At 34.0% G+C, this 14,129-nt stretch overlaps 4 protein-coding genes across 8 annotated transcripts; 3 read left to right on the top strand and 1 right to left on the bottom strand.

The window, feature by feature from the left end:
- LOC123720056 (ankyrin-3-like) lies at positions 1-2,757 on the top strand. The gene has a single exon (XM_045676501.1). The coding sequence runs from the start codon at positions 225-227 to the stop codon at positions 2,064-2,066; it is 1,842 nt and encodes a 613-aa protein (XP_045532457.1). The 5' UTR covers positions 1-224; the 3' UTR covers positions 2,067-2,757.
- An 89-nt stretch (positions 2,758-2,846) lies between these two features.
- Positions 2,847-6,602, top strand: LOC123720057 (menin). 3 transcript variants are annotated; one of them, XM_045676504.1, is made up of 5 exons: positions 2,847-3,571; positions 3,772-3,997; positions 4,193-4,490; positions 4,676-4,825; positions 6,571-6,602. In XM_045676504.1, the coding sequence occupies exons 1-5, from the start codon at positions 3,017-3,019 to the stop codon at positions 6,587-6,589; spliced, it is 1,248 nt and encodes a 415-aa protein (XP_045532460.1). In that variant the 5' UTR covers positions 2,847-3,016; the 3' UTR covers positions 6,590-6,602. The 3 variants fall into 3 exon arrangements, with proteins under 3 accessions (XP_045532460.1, XP_045532459.1, XP_045532458.1); XM_045676503.1 differs by lacking the exon at positions 6,571-6,602 and adding an exon at positions 5,348-6,217; XM_045676502.1 differs by lacking the exon at positions 6,571-6,602 and adding an exon at positions 5,016-6,217.
- Positions 6,603-7,924: 1,322 nt separating this feature from the next.
- On the top strand, positions 7,925-9,519 carry LOC123720362 (cytoplasmic dynein 2 light intermediate chain 1). 3 transcript variants are annotated; one of them, XM_045676934.1, is made up of 4 exons: positions 7,925-8,088; positions 8,434-8,785; positions 8,979-9,224; positions 9,311-9,519. In XM_045676934.1, exons 1-4 carry the CDS (start codon positions 7,984-7,986, stop codon positions 9,367-9,369), a joined length of 762 nt encoding a protein of 253 aa, XP_045532890.1. In that variant the 5' UTR covers positions 7,925-7,983; the 3' UTR covers positions 9,370-9,519. The 3 variants fall into 3 exon arrangements, with proteins under 3 accessions (XP_045532890.1, XP_045532889.1, XP_045532891.1); XM_045676933.1 differs by having other exon boundaries at positions 8,979-9,229; XM_045676935.1 differs by having other exon boundaries at positions 8,979-9,229; positions 9,300-9,343.
- On the bottom strand, positions 9,512-12,205 carry LOC123720269 (tetratricopeptide repeat protein 8). Its single transcript, XM_045676810.1, has 5 exons — positions 11,936-12,205; positions 11,541-11,825; positions 10,820-11,244; positions 10,430-10,604; positions 9,512-9,643 (listed from the first exon to the last, which is right to left on the bottom strand). Exons 1-5 carry the CDS (start codon positions 12,203-12,205, stop codon positions 9,512-9,514), a joined length of 1,287 nt encoding a protein of 428 aa, XP_045532766.1.
- Between the last annotated feature and the right edge of the window lie 1,924 nt (positions 12,206-14,129).

The raw sequence follows: 14,129 nt of genomic DNA, 5'->3' as shown, positions 1-14,129 counted from the left end.
AAAAATTATAATAATATTATGTACATATGTGTTTGGTGTATACATTATTCTCTAAACTGTACATTCTTTATAAATATTAAATGAAACAAATATACATAATAGAATAATTCTTGTATTTGCACCGGATTAGCTGTGCATGGTTTTGTTTAAACTAATTCCCCTCTAATTAAATATGTATAGTTTTTAAACGTCGTGAAAAGTATTATTTGTAGTCATAGTATGTCATGGAAACGTCTTTAGAAGACAAATTGCTTCAAGACATAATAAAAAGTGATAATAATGCTATTTTACAACATATTTCCAGGGGGGCAAATCCAAATAAAATAACTAGCCATGGAAAAACGTGTTTGGGAGAGGCATCTAAATTGGGTAACACGGTTGTTGTACAAATATTACTTGATTCATATAATGAAAATGTAGCGTCAAAGCAAGGAATCATTTTTAAGAAGTGTAATAGGTCACATAAGAGGAAATTGAAAAGTGTTGGACCTCATGATGGAAGTGTTAGTAAATTTAAAAATACCAGTGAAGAGCTTTATCAATGTCATAAGCAAAATATAAATGGCAAGGAAATTAAAAATAATGAAAAAATAAATCAGGATATCTTGGTATCTTTGAATAGTGATGGTTCTAGTAGTGACAGTAGTAGTGAAAGTAAAGCAGGAAACACAAAACCTCAGGCAGCCAGTGTTGCTACATCTCTTCATGTTGATCTTGAATGGGATGAGGATATCGGTACAGCTGCACCTATAACACATGAAGATGAAACTTGGTCATCAATTTACAGGTGGTATGCTGCTATATTAGAAAAAACAGGTGCAGCATTAGCTTCAGCATCAAAAGTTACTAATGGAATTAATCAACAAGATGCATATATGAGAACAGCCTTACATTATGCAACAGAGCAAGGACATACTGAAATAGTAAAATTATTACTTGATTCTGGCAGTAAATTAGATGTAACTGCGGGAGATGGTCTTACTGCATTGCATATAGCTGTTATAAGAAACAATATTCAAATAGTTAATATGCTGTTGTCAGCTGGAAGTCACATAAACTATAAAACTCACGAAAAAATGACAGCCTTGCATTTTGCAGCTTCTAGGGGATTTTTAGAATTAGTAAAAATTTTAGTATCCAATGGAGCAAATTTAGAAGCTAGAGATACCAATGAACGAACTGCTTTATACTTGGCAACTGGAAGAGGCCACATCTATGTGATAAAATATTTAATATCTTCTGGTGCCAATGTTAATGGTGAAGAAATCCATGGGTATACTCCACTATGTGAAGCTGTTTGGCAAAAATATACTCAAGTTGTAGAAGTTTTGTTAACTTCTGGTGCTCGAGTTACACATTCTCACAAACTTTTACACAATGCTGTAATGCAAGGTCAAAAAGATATAGTCAGAATGCTTATTAATCGAGGAGGTGGTATAAATTTGTGTGATGACGCAGGGGACACTGCTTTATTATTAGCTGTTAGATTATCACACATTGAAATAATCAAAGAACTATTACAAAAGAAAGCTAATATAAATTTGTGCAATAATATAACAGGTTCTAATGCTTTGCATATAGCAGTTGAAAGTTTTAAAGACCTAAATCAGTTTGAACAATTACTTTTACTATTACTGGAGGAAAAAATAGACATGAATGCAACAGCTTTAACTGGCGACACAGCTCTAAATAGAGCACTATTATTACAAAAGGATAATGCAGCAATATTACTTATTCGCCATGGAGCAGATGTAAATACAATTGATTTTCAATCATGTGGGTTAGACAACCTATCAATGGTTAAACGGAGGGCAACAAATCATTTAGCAAGACTATTACTTAAAGCCGGTCATTACAGGCCTGAACTTGAACAGTGTTGTATACAAAATAAAGATACAACTGCATATTGGTTGCATCAGATATGTAAAGAACCTTTTAGTCTATTAGATATTTGTAGGATTCAAATTAGATTACTTTGTAGACAAAAACCACTACATCAATGTATACCTTCATTACCAATACCGATAAGCCTACAAAGATTCTTAATGTTTGAAGATGAAATTTAATTAATCCTTTTACTTTTATAATTTACTATAGGCTACAGTAAGCCTGTATTGAAATCACCAGTAATCTCATTTGTCCAGTATTTATGTTATTCTTCTAAATATTTAAAGTATTATTACCTAGTATAAATATAATTTGTTATAGTATAATAATTATTAACATAGATAAGTTATGTTTTTGGAGGTCAAGAATGTGTTGTTATGTATATTTATTTTAATGACAGCCATTGTATGGACAACACAATTACTAGTTGGGGCCTATAGTACATTTATCAATAAGTTTTTTATGAATACATTGGTAAAAATTAGGGTGCGCGGTAATAAGTACCTAAATTAAATATGTTGTACGGTAAATTAAAATCGCTTTTTACTCGTGGCGTTTTTGTACTCTTAAGCTGATATTAAACACACTACGACCAAACAACGCACAGTTAGTACTATATTATAAAATAAATGACTAGCATCAATTGAATATTTCGGCTTAATAACGTGATTTAATCTTTTAGTAACTTTAGTACTAGAAATCATAATGGACAAGATTAATGACTGTCTGTAGGTTACGCACTCGACTAAGTACGAATCGAACTTCTGTTTGTCGAAATTCAATGCATTTTTGACGTCTCCCGTACGTCAACCTAAGAAAAGCTGTTTAGTTGTTTTTTGCGAATAAATTGATGTATTTCAACTAATACTATACATATATATTATTGTAGTTAAGGGGCTCAACTTAAGAGGGCGTAACTTTACATTTTTGTCGGGAGTGGCTTCTATTCCCGAATATATTAATTAATATACACTATGTACTTCGATAGTATTGCCTATTTTGTCGTTGTCACATTAAACATTTTAAGCCGGCTTGTTTATTCATTTAGTATTATAATTGTGGATTACAAACTAAGTAAACATTTGCACATCTCATTAAAAAAAGCATTAAATAATGTAAAAATCTAACAATGAGCTTGCTTTTAGAATACAAACATTTATTTCCTATTGATAGCATTCAAAAGGTGTGTGAACTATTTGAAGAACAGTTGCGTTCGGAGAAGGAACCAGATTTGTCCTTTTTCTCAATTATTGTTGGAGCCGTTGAAAATAATCTTACTAATATCAAAGCAAGCGACAAAGATGTAAATCTAGGTAACAATAAATTCAAAATGAAGTTTCCCTCATTAACATGGGATGAAGTAAAGTCTTTATACGAACGATTCACTTCTTTGATGAAATGTGGCGTGGATGCAAAATTACTTGGCGGCGAATATTCAACACGAGAATTAGTAAAACGAGTTGCAGATGTCGTTTGGAACTCGTTAACACGTAGTTACTATAAAGATAGAGCACACCTTCAGTCAATATATAGTTTTTTGACAGGAAATAAGTTGGATTGTTTTGGTGTTGCATTTGCAGTTACAGCTGCTTGTCAAGTATTAGGTAAAAATGATGTACATCTTGCTCTCTCTGAAGATCATGCATGGGTGGTCTTTGGGAAAGGTGGAAAAGAAACAGCTGAGGTATAATATATGGTACAAACTTTCCTTTTATATTTATATAAAATAACTATCTATGTTTGTGAACTATGCTGCTGTGCCAATAAAAAAAATTGTTTACACTTTATTGGATAGAACCATACAAAATAAAGTATCAAGTTGAATTTTGAATGTTCAAGTGATAAAGTATTATATTTATAAAATATATACTTATTTGTTTATAGGTAACTTGGCATGGTAAAGGTAACGAAGATAAAAGAGGAAGATCTGTAGGTGATGGTGTTCTTGCACATTCTTGGCTGTATGTGGCTGGGAAACCAGTAATATGTACTAGAGTTATGGAACTTGCAGCTTTAGTCTCATCTGTCAACTCCACTTTAACTCCGACCATTGATGTCCATGAAGTTTCTCTAATGCAGTATAAACTTCTATGGCTACTGTATGACAAAGGTATATTATTATTAGGCTATAAAAAATGAATGATAGAAAAGCTTTAACTGAATATTACCTTACATGCAATGTCATGTCATGGTGGAGTGGAGCTTATACACTCTATAAGACCTAGATGTAACTAAATGTTATCGAAATATTAATGGCATTTTGACAGCTGGCGCCAAAGATATGAATGGTTTAATAAAATTCCAGGTCATCTGGACACATACCCTATGGCCTTGGGGAATCTTGCTGACTTAGAGGAGCATATGTTATCAAACTATCCTGATGAATCTAAGCAATGCATATTCAAAGAAACTATAGACACAAAACCAAATACCCCAAAACCAGACTCCACAGCACTCTATCTACAAGCAATCCGTTCATCTAGAAGCCACTATGATGATCGTCATGTTTATCCATATACATTTCAAGGTGGTTACTACCACCGCCATAAGATGTACAAGGAAGCTTTTCATGCTTGGGCCTGTGCAGGAGATGTTATCAGACAGTTTGTATTATTATTGGTTGCTATTTATTATTCAGTCCAACTTATTTTTAAAAATTTCAACTAGCTCAACATAATACTTTAAATTAATTCTTCCTAATATGTCTGTAGGAACATACATATTAGGAAGAATTTATTTTATTTTTATAAGTTCCTAAGATTTATATTGTATTAAATTTATCTTTCAGTTACAATTATTCCCGTGATGATGAAGAAATTTATAAAGAATTCGCGGAAATAGCAAATGAGTTAATACCACAGTTAATGAAGGCCGAAAGTTCCGGGCATTCTGCAAGGTCAATCTTGAAGGATCCTGAGTGTTTTGCATCTTTATTGAGGTAAAGTTGAATACTGCTGAACAATGTTCTTCAATCAAGTTATTTAACAACTGTTTGTTTTATTAATTATTAATTAACACCAGAATTTTATGACTATTACTATAGTTAAAGATTCTCTAAAGTCAAATGCATTATGTATTTCAACATATTTTTTACTGTAATGTTGTAATAGATTTGAATAAACACACAGATTTTATGATGGCATCTGTAAATGGGAGGAAGGCAGCCAGACACCAATTCTTCATATTGGTTGGGCTAAACCTCTTGTAAGCACTATATCAAAATTTGATTCCGAGGTGAGGGCTCAAGTCAACATTGTTTGCAATACTGATAACAACCATATCGGTGAGGATGTACCTACACAATGCGAAACTAATTCAACCGGAAGCAATGATAGCTGGAATGATGCTTCAAATGTAGAAATGACAGTTCGAGAACAATTAACGGCAGCAGTTAACAGCAGGCCTCGGGTGACACTTTTCAGTCATAAAATGGCTGCTCTAAAGCCTTTGTTGCTTGCAGAACGATTAAACACTCATGCTTTGCAATTGCAATTGACTGCTCAAAGCCAACTTCAACGGCCCCAAACACAACGGCGTGATGATGAAGAACAGAATAGTGGTTCAGCAGGACGCGCTAAACGAGCTCGTCGGGAGCGATAAATTATTTGTTTGATGGCCTAGGGAGCGGCAATATAATTTCTTTATGTCGTGGCCTGATCCTAGAATTCATAATTCCATTAAATGTTTGATTATTCATTTACTTGGTTATAGCATTTAATATGGCTATATTTCATGAAATGATCAATTCTATGATCAGCCTGTGACATGCACAATACAAACAATGAATACATACATGAGTATGTCTTGTAACATATATAAATTAAAAAAATAATGGTATTCTTGTTTAGATTTACCTACAACTAGCGGTTTAGTTAACTATTTATTTACCTCAAAAGTGAAATAAGTTTTTGACTCCCCCTATCTGAAAGTTTCTTGAATCAATTGTATTTTAAAGAGATGTATTTTTATTTTTTATTAGAAACTATATAATCATAAGCTACGATACTCTAAGTACAAAATAGCTTGCATTTAACTAAAATTTAAGTATTGTGAGATTTTCGTTAAATTGTAGATGTTTTTTAGGTTTCTGGTATAGAGTCAAACTCTTATCAATTTAAATTTCCTTATTAGAGTATTACTTATTTAAATCGATGTGCAAATTTAACTCTACGTAGTGGATGTCTGTTTACATAATATTTAAAGAAATGTCTTTAAAGCTTTGAGTAAATTTTCTTATGTTGGAATTGTAAATTTGACTAAGTTTAAAAAGAGGCTTAAGAAAAATTGTTCTTATATTTTAATTATTGTAAATATAACATAATTTATATAAAACCATGTTTATTTTTGTTCAAAGCTAACGATAAAATTTGACATGATTTACAAATTATTCAGAATTTCATTGTTTATTTTGATAATGATTTTGTGCTTACCCAGCGACTTTTTTTATGTCACTAAGTGCGAAATAGTGCATTTAATTGTGGCACTAAATCTACTCCAGGGTTTTTTTTATCCAGGTATTTTGTTTTGAGAGGCCTAAAGACCTACCCTATTATACTATAAGACAAGTGCTCGCTAAATAACCTAATTAAGAGGTATCACTGTTTTAAGTTGTTACCTAGCTCCGTCCCTATTTCGTTACGACCTCAAATAACTCTAAAAAGTTGATAATTATATTCTGTATAGATACCGGCAAACATCTTGAACAATAAACAAGGGAGTGGCATCGTACACAGCGCGGGACTCAAACGTCATCTGATTTACCAATCACGCGATCGACACGTCACTCTCCCAGTAATACCTAAAATCGCTTCTGCGCAGGCAAGGACATTTCTTCAAGATGTTTGCCGGTATCTATACTTAGTATTCTTAATTCGTAACTTATACAAGTAAAATAGTCGTGAAACATAACTTGTTGTATGCACATATATTTCTATTTTTTTTTGTTGCACTGGATTGTGTTATTTTGTGGTTATACTGTATTTAAACGTTTTTTATGTATCATAATATTCTAAAATTATTTCTTTTAAGGCTTTATAATTTTAACTATTTGTCCAAACCCTGATAATTTAATTAATTATCGTTTTCATATTATATCATATTTTTATAGTTTTCAGATATTTGTTACTACAGTGTAGGAAATAGTAGTTAAATGGAGCTACCATTTGTATAATATTACCAATTGATTAATATAGATATACAAAAAAATTTAAAGAGAATTATTAAACACTCGGCCTTATTATTAAATACCGATTAAAGTTATTGTCGTATTTGATAACATTTTTTGTATGGAAATATCATCGCAACTCTGGTAACTATCCAGATACTATTTTCTCACGTATATAATAATGCCGTTTATTTTAGATCCCAAAAGTTTCATACACAAACCATCAACCCTGATTAAATATCTGTTAATAGATAGAAGCTTGGTCAAATAATTACAACTTTGTAAATTCATTGATTCTATAGTGTATAGCAATTCAAAGTAATAAAACTGTATTAAAATATTTTTTGTTTTTGTTTTACTCTCGCCTATATTAACGGTATTGGAAATAATTAAATGATCAATCGATTATAATCGCTGATCTACAAATACGATTATATGACGTGAGTTATGTTGAGTGGCGGTTGTTCAAATAAATGAAACACTGAAGCTTAGTGTCAACTGTCTTGTTTAAAACTTGATCTTATAACTAACATTAAATTTGGGGTAGTTGGTTTGGGGGGTTGCGACGCTGGACTAACAAAATCCGTAACTTAAGTTATTTATTAAAACTATGTGACACATTTGTTTTCTATAACGAATATAAGTAATGTTGATCTGTTGTACATTCTCGGAAACGAGAATGTTTTATTATAATTTATAAATGTACGAAAAACTAACGGGCTCATTTATTTATACCGAAACGAACACTTTATTGGTATTGTACTTTTTGTAAATGTCATGTAGAGAATTAAGTATAAAAAATATTTCATAGAACAAGTTAGATAACAGTGACTATTTACTGATTTTGTTGCTTGGTAACCGATCCAACAACCGTTTGGGTGAACAGTTGTGCTACTAAGAAAAACGATTATTGTATTTAACAATTATAAGTTATGTCAATTCCAGAAATAGCATCCAAATTAGTAAAAAATTCATTTACTGAATTGAAGAAAAATAGTTCCTCTAGTACTATTATAATAGTTGGGAGTAAAAATGTGGTAAGTGCCTACATGTCTTAAAGGGTATTAGAAAGTGTTATTGAAGTAAGACCTTGATGAAGTATAGCATCTAAAATGTATTAATACCCTAGTTTCGAGTACGCCAATAGAACCTATTTTATTTGGCCGTTGTCACTTCGTTTGTAAAGCATATGGCTTGTAATCATAGTTATCAACCACAGAATCGGATTTCTATGCGTACCAAAACAGAAAGTGTTAATATACTCAGGGGTAATATACTCAGCAGGGTATCACCTGCTTTCTTTAAATATCAGTTGAAGTCATAAATGTAACCCACATCCGGTTGGAGGCGACATTACTTTCTTCTACTATTCGCTTTTGCAGGGAAAATCGTCTTTAATAAATACTTTTCTTGAAAAAAATGAAGCACCACGTGAGACGTTGGTATTGGAATATTCTTTTGGAAGAAAGTCAATTCAAAAACATGGAATTGATAAAACGATATGCCATGTATGGGAGTACGGAGGTAAATTGGAAATGATGAAAGAAGCACTTACTGCCGTTCCGGTAGAGCATAATTTCTATTTTTGTATTATGGTTGACTTAAATAAAAGCAGGAGTTTATGGAACGTCTTAGAAATTAGCCTGGAAACTATTGCAAATATTTACAAGAATCCAGATACGTCACCAGAATTAGTAATTATAGGAGGAAACTATGATCTTTTTAAAAATATAGGTACGTACGACATGTTAAAATTATACATTTTTTCAAGCAATATAATAAAAAAGATAGACAGGTACTTACTGGAGTAATCTATAATCTATCTAGAGAGATACGACGATGTGAGACGTTTGTTCGTAACACAGTAGATAAGTAATTTCGGGAAGTATAAAATTGTTTGTTTTCTAATACCAAACATATGTTACAGAATCTGAACTTAAAAAACTCATTTGCACAACCTTAAGAAGTGTTGCATTTTTATATAAGGCACATCTTATTTTTTATTCCCAAAATGAGGCACCTTTAGTGAAGAAAGCAAAGGATATGTTTTATGGAATGGGGTTTGGTAATGGTATATCTTTGAAGGATAAAAATTCAAATTATTTAAAGCCTCTTATAATACCAAAGGGTGTTGATAGCTGGGAAAATATTGGTGTGTCGCCGTCAAATCTGGGTCAGGTAATTTTTATTAAGTAACGTAAAGTATTAAGTAAAAGTCTTAGCAATAATTTCTTTATTTATTAGTTAGTATTTTTACAGATAAAAGCGCGTTATATTTCGAAAATATCATTGGAGCCGACAATAACAATCAAAAGTAATTACTCAGAGGTACAACGAACCCATCCTGAACCCATATTGGATTCGTTGGCAGCTTTAAAGTGTGAAGAATTACTTAATCTACAATATTTCGATTCTTCAATTAAAGAGCATTTATCTTATTTAACTTAAAATATATATTGTTTAAAGACCCTCTTTGTTTTGTGCTTTCACCCTAGAATTCAGCGATAGGAGAGCTTTCTGCGCGAGGGGATGCTCAGTGATAGCTAAACTGTTTTGTAAACAGCGACGAGCTAGAATTAAATCACCAGAGGCCTGAAAAAATAAAAAAATAAATGTTTTTTATGATGTACTGTACTGTAGACAGGCGTTTTGCCGTCATCCTAGCTATATCAAGTGGCAATTCGGTCCAATGGTGAAAATGTCTGAGTCTAGTCTTGCTTGCGAAACATACCCATATTAAACCTGGACAAATTGCGGGTGAGAACTTGCACTCCTTCGCTGTTTTAGTATGAGAAACATTAAATTCAGTAGTGAGAGGCTTTTAGTGACGTATTTAGAAGTTCATCATACTTGGGATGTGTGGAACCGAACTCATCAGTCTTCTATGTCTTCAATTGGGACATCCTAACATTAGATATTGACAAACTGGGACTAAGAGTCGGTGAACTATGTCCACCATAATATAAGTCCCACCGTCGGTTTAAACGTTTTTGCAAACAAACTTGTGTCTGAACATGGAGTCTCAGACTGGGTTCGACTAAATCTAGACACAAGTTTGCGTGTTTTCAGCTTTAAAAATACGTTGACATATCGAGTGAAGCGCAAATTCCGACTCACATAGAGTATTGTTCTCGCCTCTGGGCGGGAGCTGCAATACCAGCTCCTTCTACTTGATCGTGTTCAACGAAGAGCTATTTGACCAGAGAGTGTACCAATCCTTAAAAGGCTAGCAACGCACATACGAGCGTTCTGGCGATGTGAGTGTTCATGGGTAATTCGAGTCCACTTAAGATCAGGTAAGCATTCTACCCGTTTGTTATATAAAACAAATCCGAATACAAATGTTCCTTTAAAAATATTCCACATGAATCCACTTACAAAAGAAACATGCGCAAGATTGAACCAAATGTTTGATCGCGCTTTTAAACTTGTTGAAAAATAGAGGGCTTGTCTAAAACATGGAAGAATGAGGTCCCATTGATTGCAGTACAAACAACACAACCCTAAATTGTTGTAAATTTCTGGTCCGGGCATGTGAGTTGCCAAGATTCGTCTGAAACCAAATTTCTATGATTTAGCGTACCCCTAATCCAAGGGACATTACTATGTCTGATTCGTTGGAGAAATAAATGACAAATGATTCGCCGCGAATAAAACCCAGGCCGTCAGCTGAAATCATATACAATAGTAAGCATTGCATGTGTGTTTTAAGGTGTAGTACCTATAATTTTCGAAAAACGATCTGGTCATGATGTCTTTTTCACTTACCTGTAATATCTTAGAGCAATTTCTGGTTGATCATTATAGAAATTATACATAGCTATATTAGCTACGGCTTCCATGTTCGATGGATTTTGTAGTGCAACCATTCTATAATATTTAACTGCTACGGCTGAGTTACCCATCATCTCATGAATTCTTGCCTGCTCCAGTAAAAGTGGAGTATATTCGTGGAAAACGGACAATCCCTGTTTACAAACATCTAGTGCTGAAAGAGGCTGGTTAAGATTAACGTACATAGCTACCAAACGTAAATAAACCGAAATGTGTTTCTGTTGCTTTAATGATCGTCTTAAACAGTCTTCAGTATTTCTATGCATTCCAAGAGCGTAATAACATCGCGCTAATGAGTAACTCCACCACCAATCATGTTTTTCGTCGAGTTTTTTGACTTGAAATATTACCTCTATTGCCTGAAAGAGTATACAGTGGCTTTAACATGGACAGTGCTTATTCCACATTTTCAGCGAGAAACTATGTCGACGAGTCCCAAAGATGTTCAGCATCCATTGACTTGGGAATTACCAGCTTTCCACACACGATATGTCATAGATCACACTTCTACTTTGTTTCTTACTATCGATAATCATATTAGCGAGGTGAGAATGTATATGTAAATAAATCTTTGGGGATGTTGGTAAGAAGACAGTTCCTAGTTCATAATGAGAGGTCGTTTATGATGTTCATAAAAATATGTAATATGTCTTACCTTGCGAACATTACTTTCACAATAATATATATATTCAAACAACGTTTTCGCTGCAGGCATGAAATATTTATCATCTTCAGAAATAAATCTCAGGATTACTGGGGCGTCGGAATAGGTTGAACCTGCTGCTGCAGCAGTTGCAGCTCTAGAGAAACGAGAAGCTGTAAGCAGAGTGGAATGGGCAGTTCGAGCTCGACCAGCTGTTCCTGTCCTTGACCCAAGTGTAGTTGTTGCTAATCTTAGCTCTTGCTGAAACAATAACAAGTCGCTTTTAGATTTTACACTCTACGAATATTTACTTATCACTTATAGAGAGATAGTTTAAGAGAGCGAGAGGATACATTTTTGAGTACCTAAATAATATGTAGGATTTAATAAAATATAATTATACATACGTTATTAGCAGTTTTTATTTCTCTTTGAAATGATGTTCCTGGTCTCGAAGTTTTCGCTATACCTGTATTTATCAAATCATCGTTATGTACATAGAATTCAATCTCCTCGTATCCATTTCCTGCTATTTTAGCCTGCACTGTCATAGCTCGCATTCGAATAAATTCCACAAATTTATTATTAACGTTTTTGGTCATATTTTGTGAAAGATTAATACACTTGTGGTATTGCTTTGTTTTATAAAGATTTAGAATTCTGTATTCAATATCCATAGTGTTTAAAATTGGAATATTAGTATGTATGAATGCGTTGCTATGGTAATTAGAAGTCAATATACTTAATCATAACGTTTTCCTTTTTCTTTTTCAAAGTATCGATTTGATTCTTAAGATACATATACTATCGGTAATTCGACGTATTCCCGTTAGGAAGGTAGGGGCGACTATTTGTGATAATTTTAATCCATATGGATTATGCAGAAGTGGACCGTGGGGTTTGACTGTGGGTACGCATGCGGCCGGCTACTGGGTTCATGCATACCCTTCGTCAAATACAGGAACATTTCTTGAGCCTGACACTCTCCGAATCGCTACCAGTCTTCGGATTGGGGTTCCGGTCCGCGCTCCTCATAAATATCCTTGTGGCAGTGATGTCGACATGCTACGACATCACGTACTGCCATACCAAAAAAGTGCAAGCCGCTAGTTACCAAGGCATAACCCTTGGTAATCGCTGACGTTGCACTCAGCGATTTCGCCGACTATAGTTTATTTGAAAGTTAATTATTGTATTCGTATTATTTAGATTTAGATCAGTCTTGTAGTAGATTTCAAATTGTAAAGACTTATAAATAAATAAATTCTTTTTTTTAATGTCTTTTCGGTCTGCCTGAACTTAACTGGCGCAGTCGGTAGGATTGCACGTTTAACTAGGAAAACCGCGAATCAAACTCTTCAAAGTCCCCCGGTAAACGGCGACTGCCTAGTCGCGTTACTGCAATCCAAAGGAACCTCATCAAGGGCGGTCACCGAGATCCACGCGGGTACACCTGGAGCATTGGGCGTTCCCTCGTGCTGCTACGAGACTCGACAAGAAATGCAGTTGCTGGTCTGGTGAGTACTCTCGCTAAGCCAAGTTTCCTGCTCTATTTCCTGTCCTAGATATAGTTTTTTTTTATATATATAATTAATGAGTGTTTCAACCTAAAATCGGTTTAAAACTTTAACATTATAACAATAGGCTATTGTCTTGTTCTCACATCGGACGGGCATTCCTTAGCGTCACGTTACGCGTATTGTTAAGTGTAAGCGGATCTATATAGAAATTGTTATATTTTATAACTTTATTAATTCATATAATTAAATTCAAAATATGTCGCTATTAGATTCACCGCATTTTAAAATTTTGGTAGATCTTATTCCCAAATATGACGGAACTAAGAAATTACTTAATTTTTATATTAGAGAGGTAGAAAATGTTCTCGAACAAATAGAAGTCGCGGGGAGGAACCATCCCACATTGCTTAGCGTAATAAAAAGTAAGTTGAGCGGTGCGGCTGTAGAGGCAATCGCCTATGAGACTAACTTAGATACGTGGAACAATATAAAGACAGCTCTTATTCGTCGCTTGGGCGAACCTCGCAACGAAATTCAAGTAATGCAGGAGCTTACGAGGTCGCGTAAATTTAAAAATGAGAACGCCGAGTCCTTTGGCAAACGACTTCGTGAGTTACTGGACACCCTGTTATCTATAGGAAACCATGCTAATAAAGGTTATTATGAGGAAATGATAATTGAACAGTATGTTAATAATCTAGATTTCCATGTTTCATTAGGCGTTAGAATAGCGAAACCAGATACACTAGAAATGGCGATAGTGGCAGCTAGACAGGAAGAAGCGCGACTTGCTCTTAACAAGCCGGGCCCTTCGACATTCTATAACGGTACGTTTAGGCAAAAGGAACCGAACTTTCCTCAACATTCACATAACAACAGGTTACCCTTCCCATCTCGACTACATCTTCCACCCACACATCCTTAATTTAGACCTGATAACTATGTACCTCAAGAGAACAATATGACCCCAGAACAACGGCAACAGCTAGTTAAGTCGTTACTCCCATGGAAGAACCAACAAGGAGGTAGAAGCTCTGGAAACTTCCGTAAATCACTCAATATTCCTCAACAGGGTCATCAT

This window comes from Pieris brassicae, chromosome 2 (genome assembly GCF_905147105.1).
Source record: "Pieris brassicae chromosome 2, ilPieBrab1.1, whole genome shotgun sequence".
Lineage (NCBI taxonomy): Eukaryota > Metazoa > Arthropoda > Insecta > Lepidoptera > Pieridae > Pieris > Pieris brassicae.
The sequence above is the reverse complement of the archived record's forward strand: the minus strand, read 5'-3'. Positions and strand labels throughout refer to the sequence as shown.

What these genes read in the sequence shown, in the direction of transcription:
- LOC123720056 (XM_045676501.1), top strand. Translation starts at nt 225, where the DNA reads ATGGAAACGTCTTTAGAAGACAAATTGCTTCAAGACATAATAAAAAGT.
- LOC123720057 (XM_045676502.1), top strand. Translation starts at nt 3,017, where the DNA reads ATGAGCTTGCTTTTAGAATACAAACATTTATTTCCTATTGATAGCATT. An exon ending in GCAGGAGATGTTATCAGACA is followed by an intron (nt 4,491 to 4,675) that starts GTTTGTATTATT and finishes TTTATCTTTCAG; the next exon opens with TTACAATTATTCCCGTGATG. An exon ending in TGTTTTGCATCTTTATTGAG is followed by an intron (nt 4,826 to 5,015) that starts GTAAAGTTGAAT and finishes ATAAACACACAG; the next exon opens with ATTTTATGATGGCATCTGTA.
- LOC123720362 (XM_045676933.1), top strand. Translation starts at nt 7,984, where the DNA reads ATGTCAATTCCAGAAATAGCATCCAAATTAGTAAAAAATTCATTTACT. An exon ending in TGATCTTTTTAAAAATATAG is followed by an intron (nt 8,786 to 8,978) that starts GTACGTACGACA and finishes CATATGTTACAG; the next exon opens with AATCTGAACTTAAAAAACTC. An exon ending in CGCCGTCAAATCTGGGTCAG is followed by an intron (nt 9,230 to 9,310) that starts GTAATTTTTATT and finishes GTATTTTTACAG; the next exon opens with ATAAAAGCGCGTTATATTTC.
- LOC123720269 (XM_045676810.1), bottom strand. Translation starts at nt 12,205, where the DNA reads ATGGATATTGAATACAGAATTCTAAATCTTTATAAAACAAAGCAATAC. An exon ending in AAATAAAAACTGCTAATAAC is followed by an intron (nt 11,826 to 11,935) that starts GTATGTATAATT and finishes AAATATTCGTAG; the next exon opens with AGTGTAAAATCTAAAAGCGA. An exon ending in GTGAAAGTAATGTTCGCAAG is followed by an intron (nt 11,245 to 11,540) that starts GTAAGACATATT and finishes ATACTCTTTCAG; the next exon opens with GCAATAGAGGTAATATTTCA.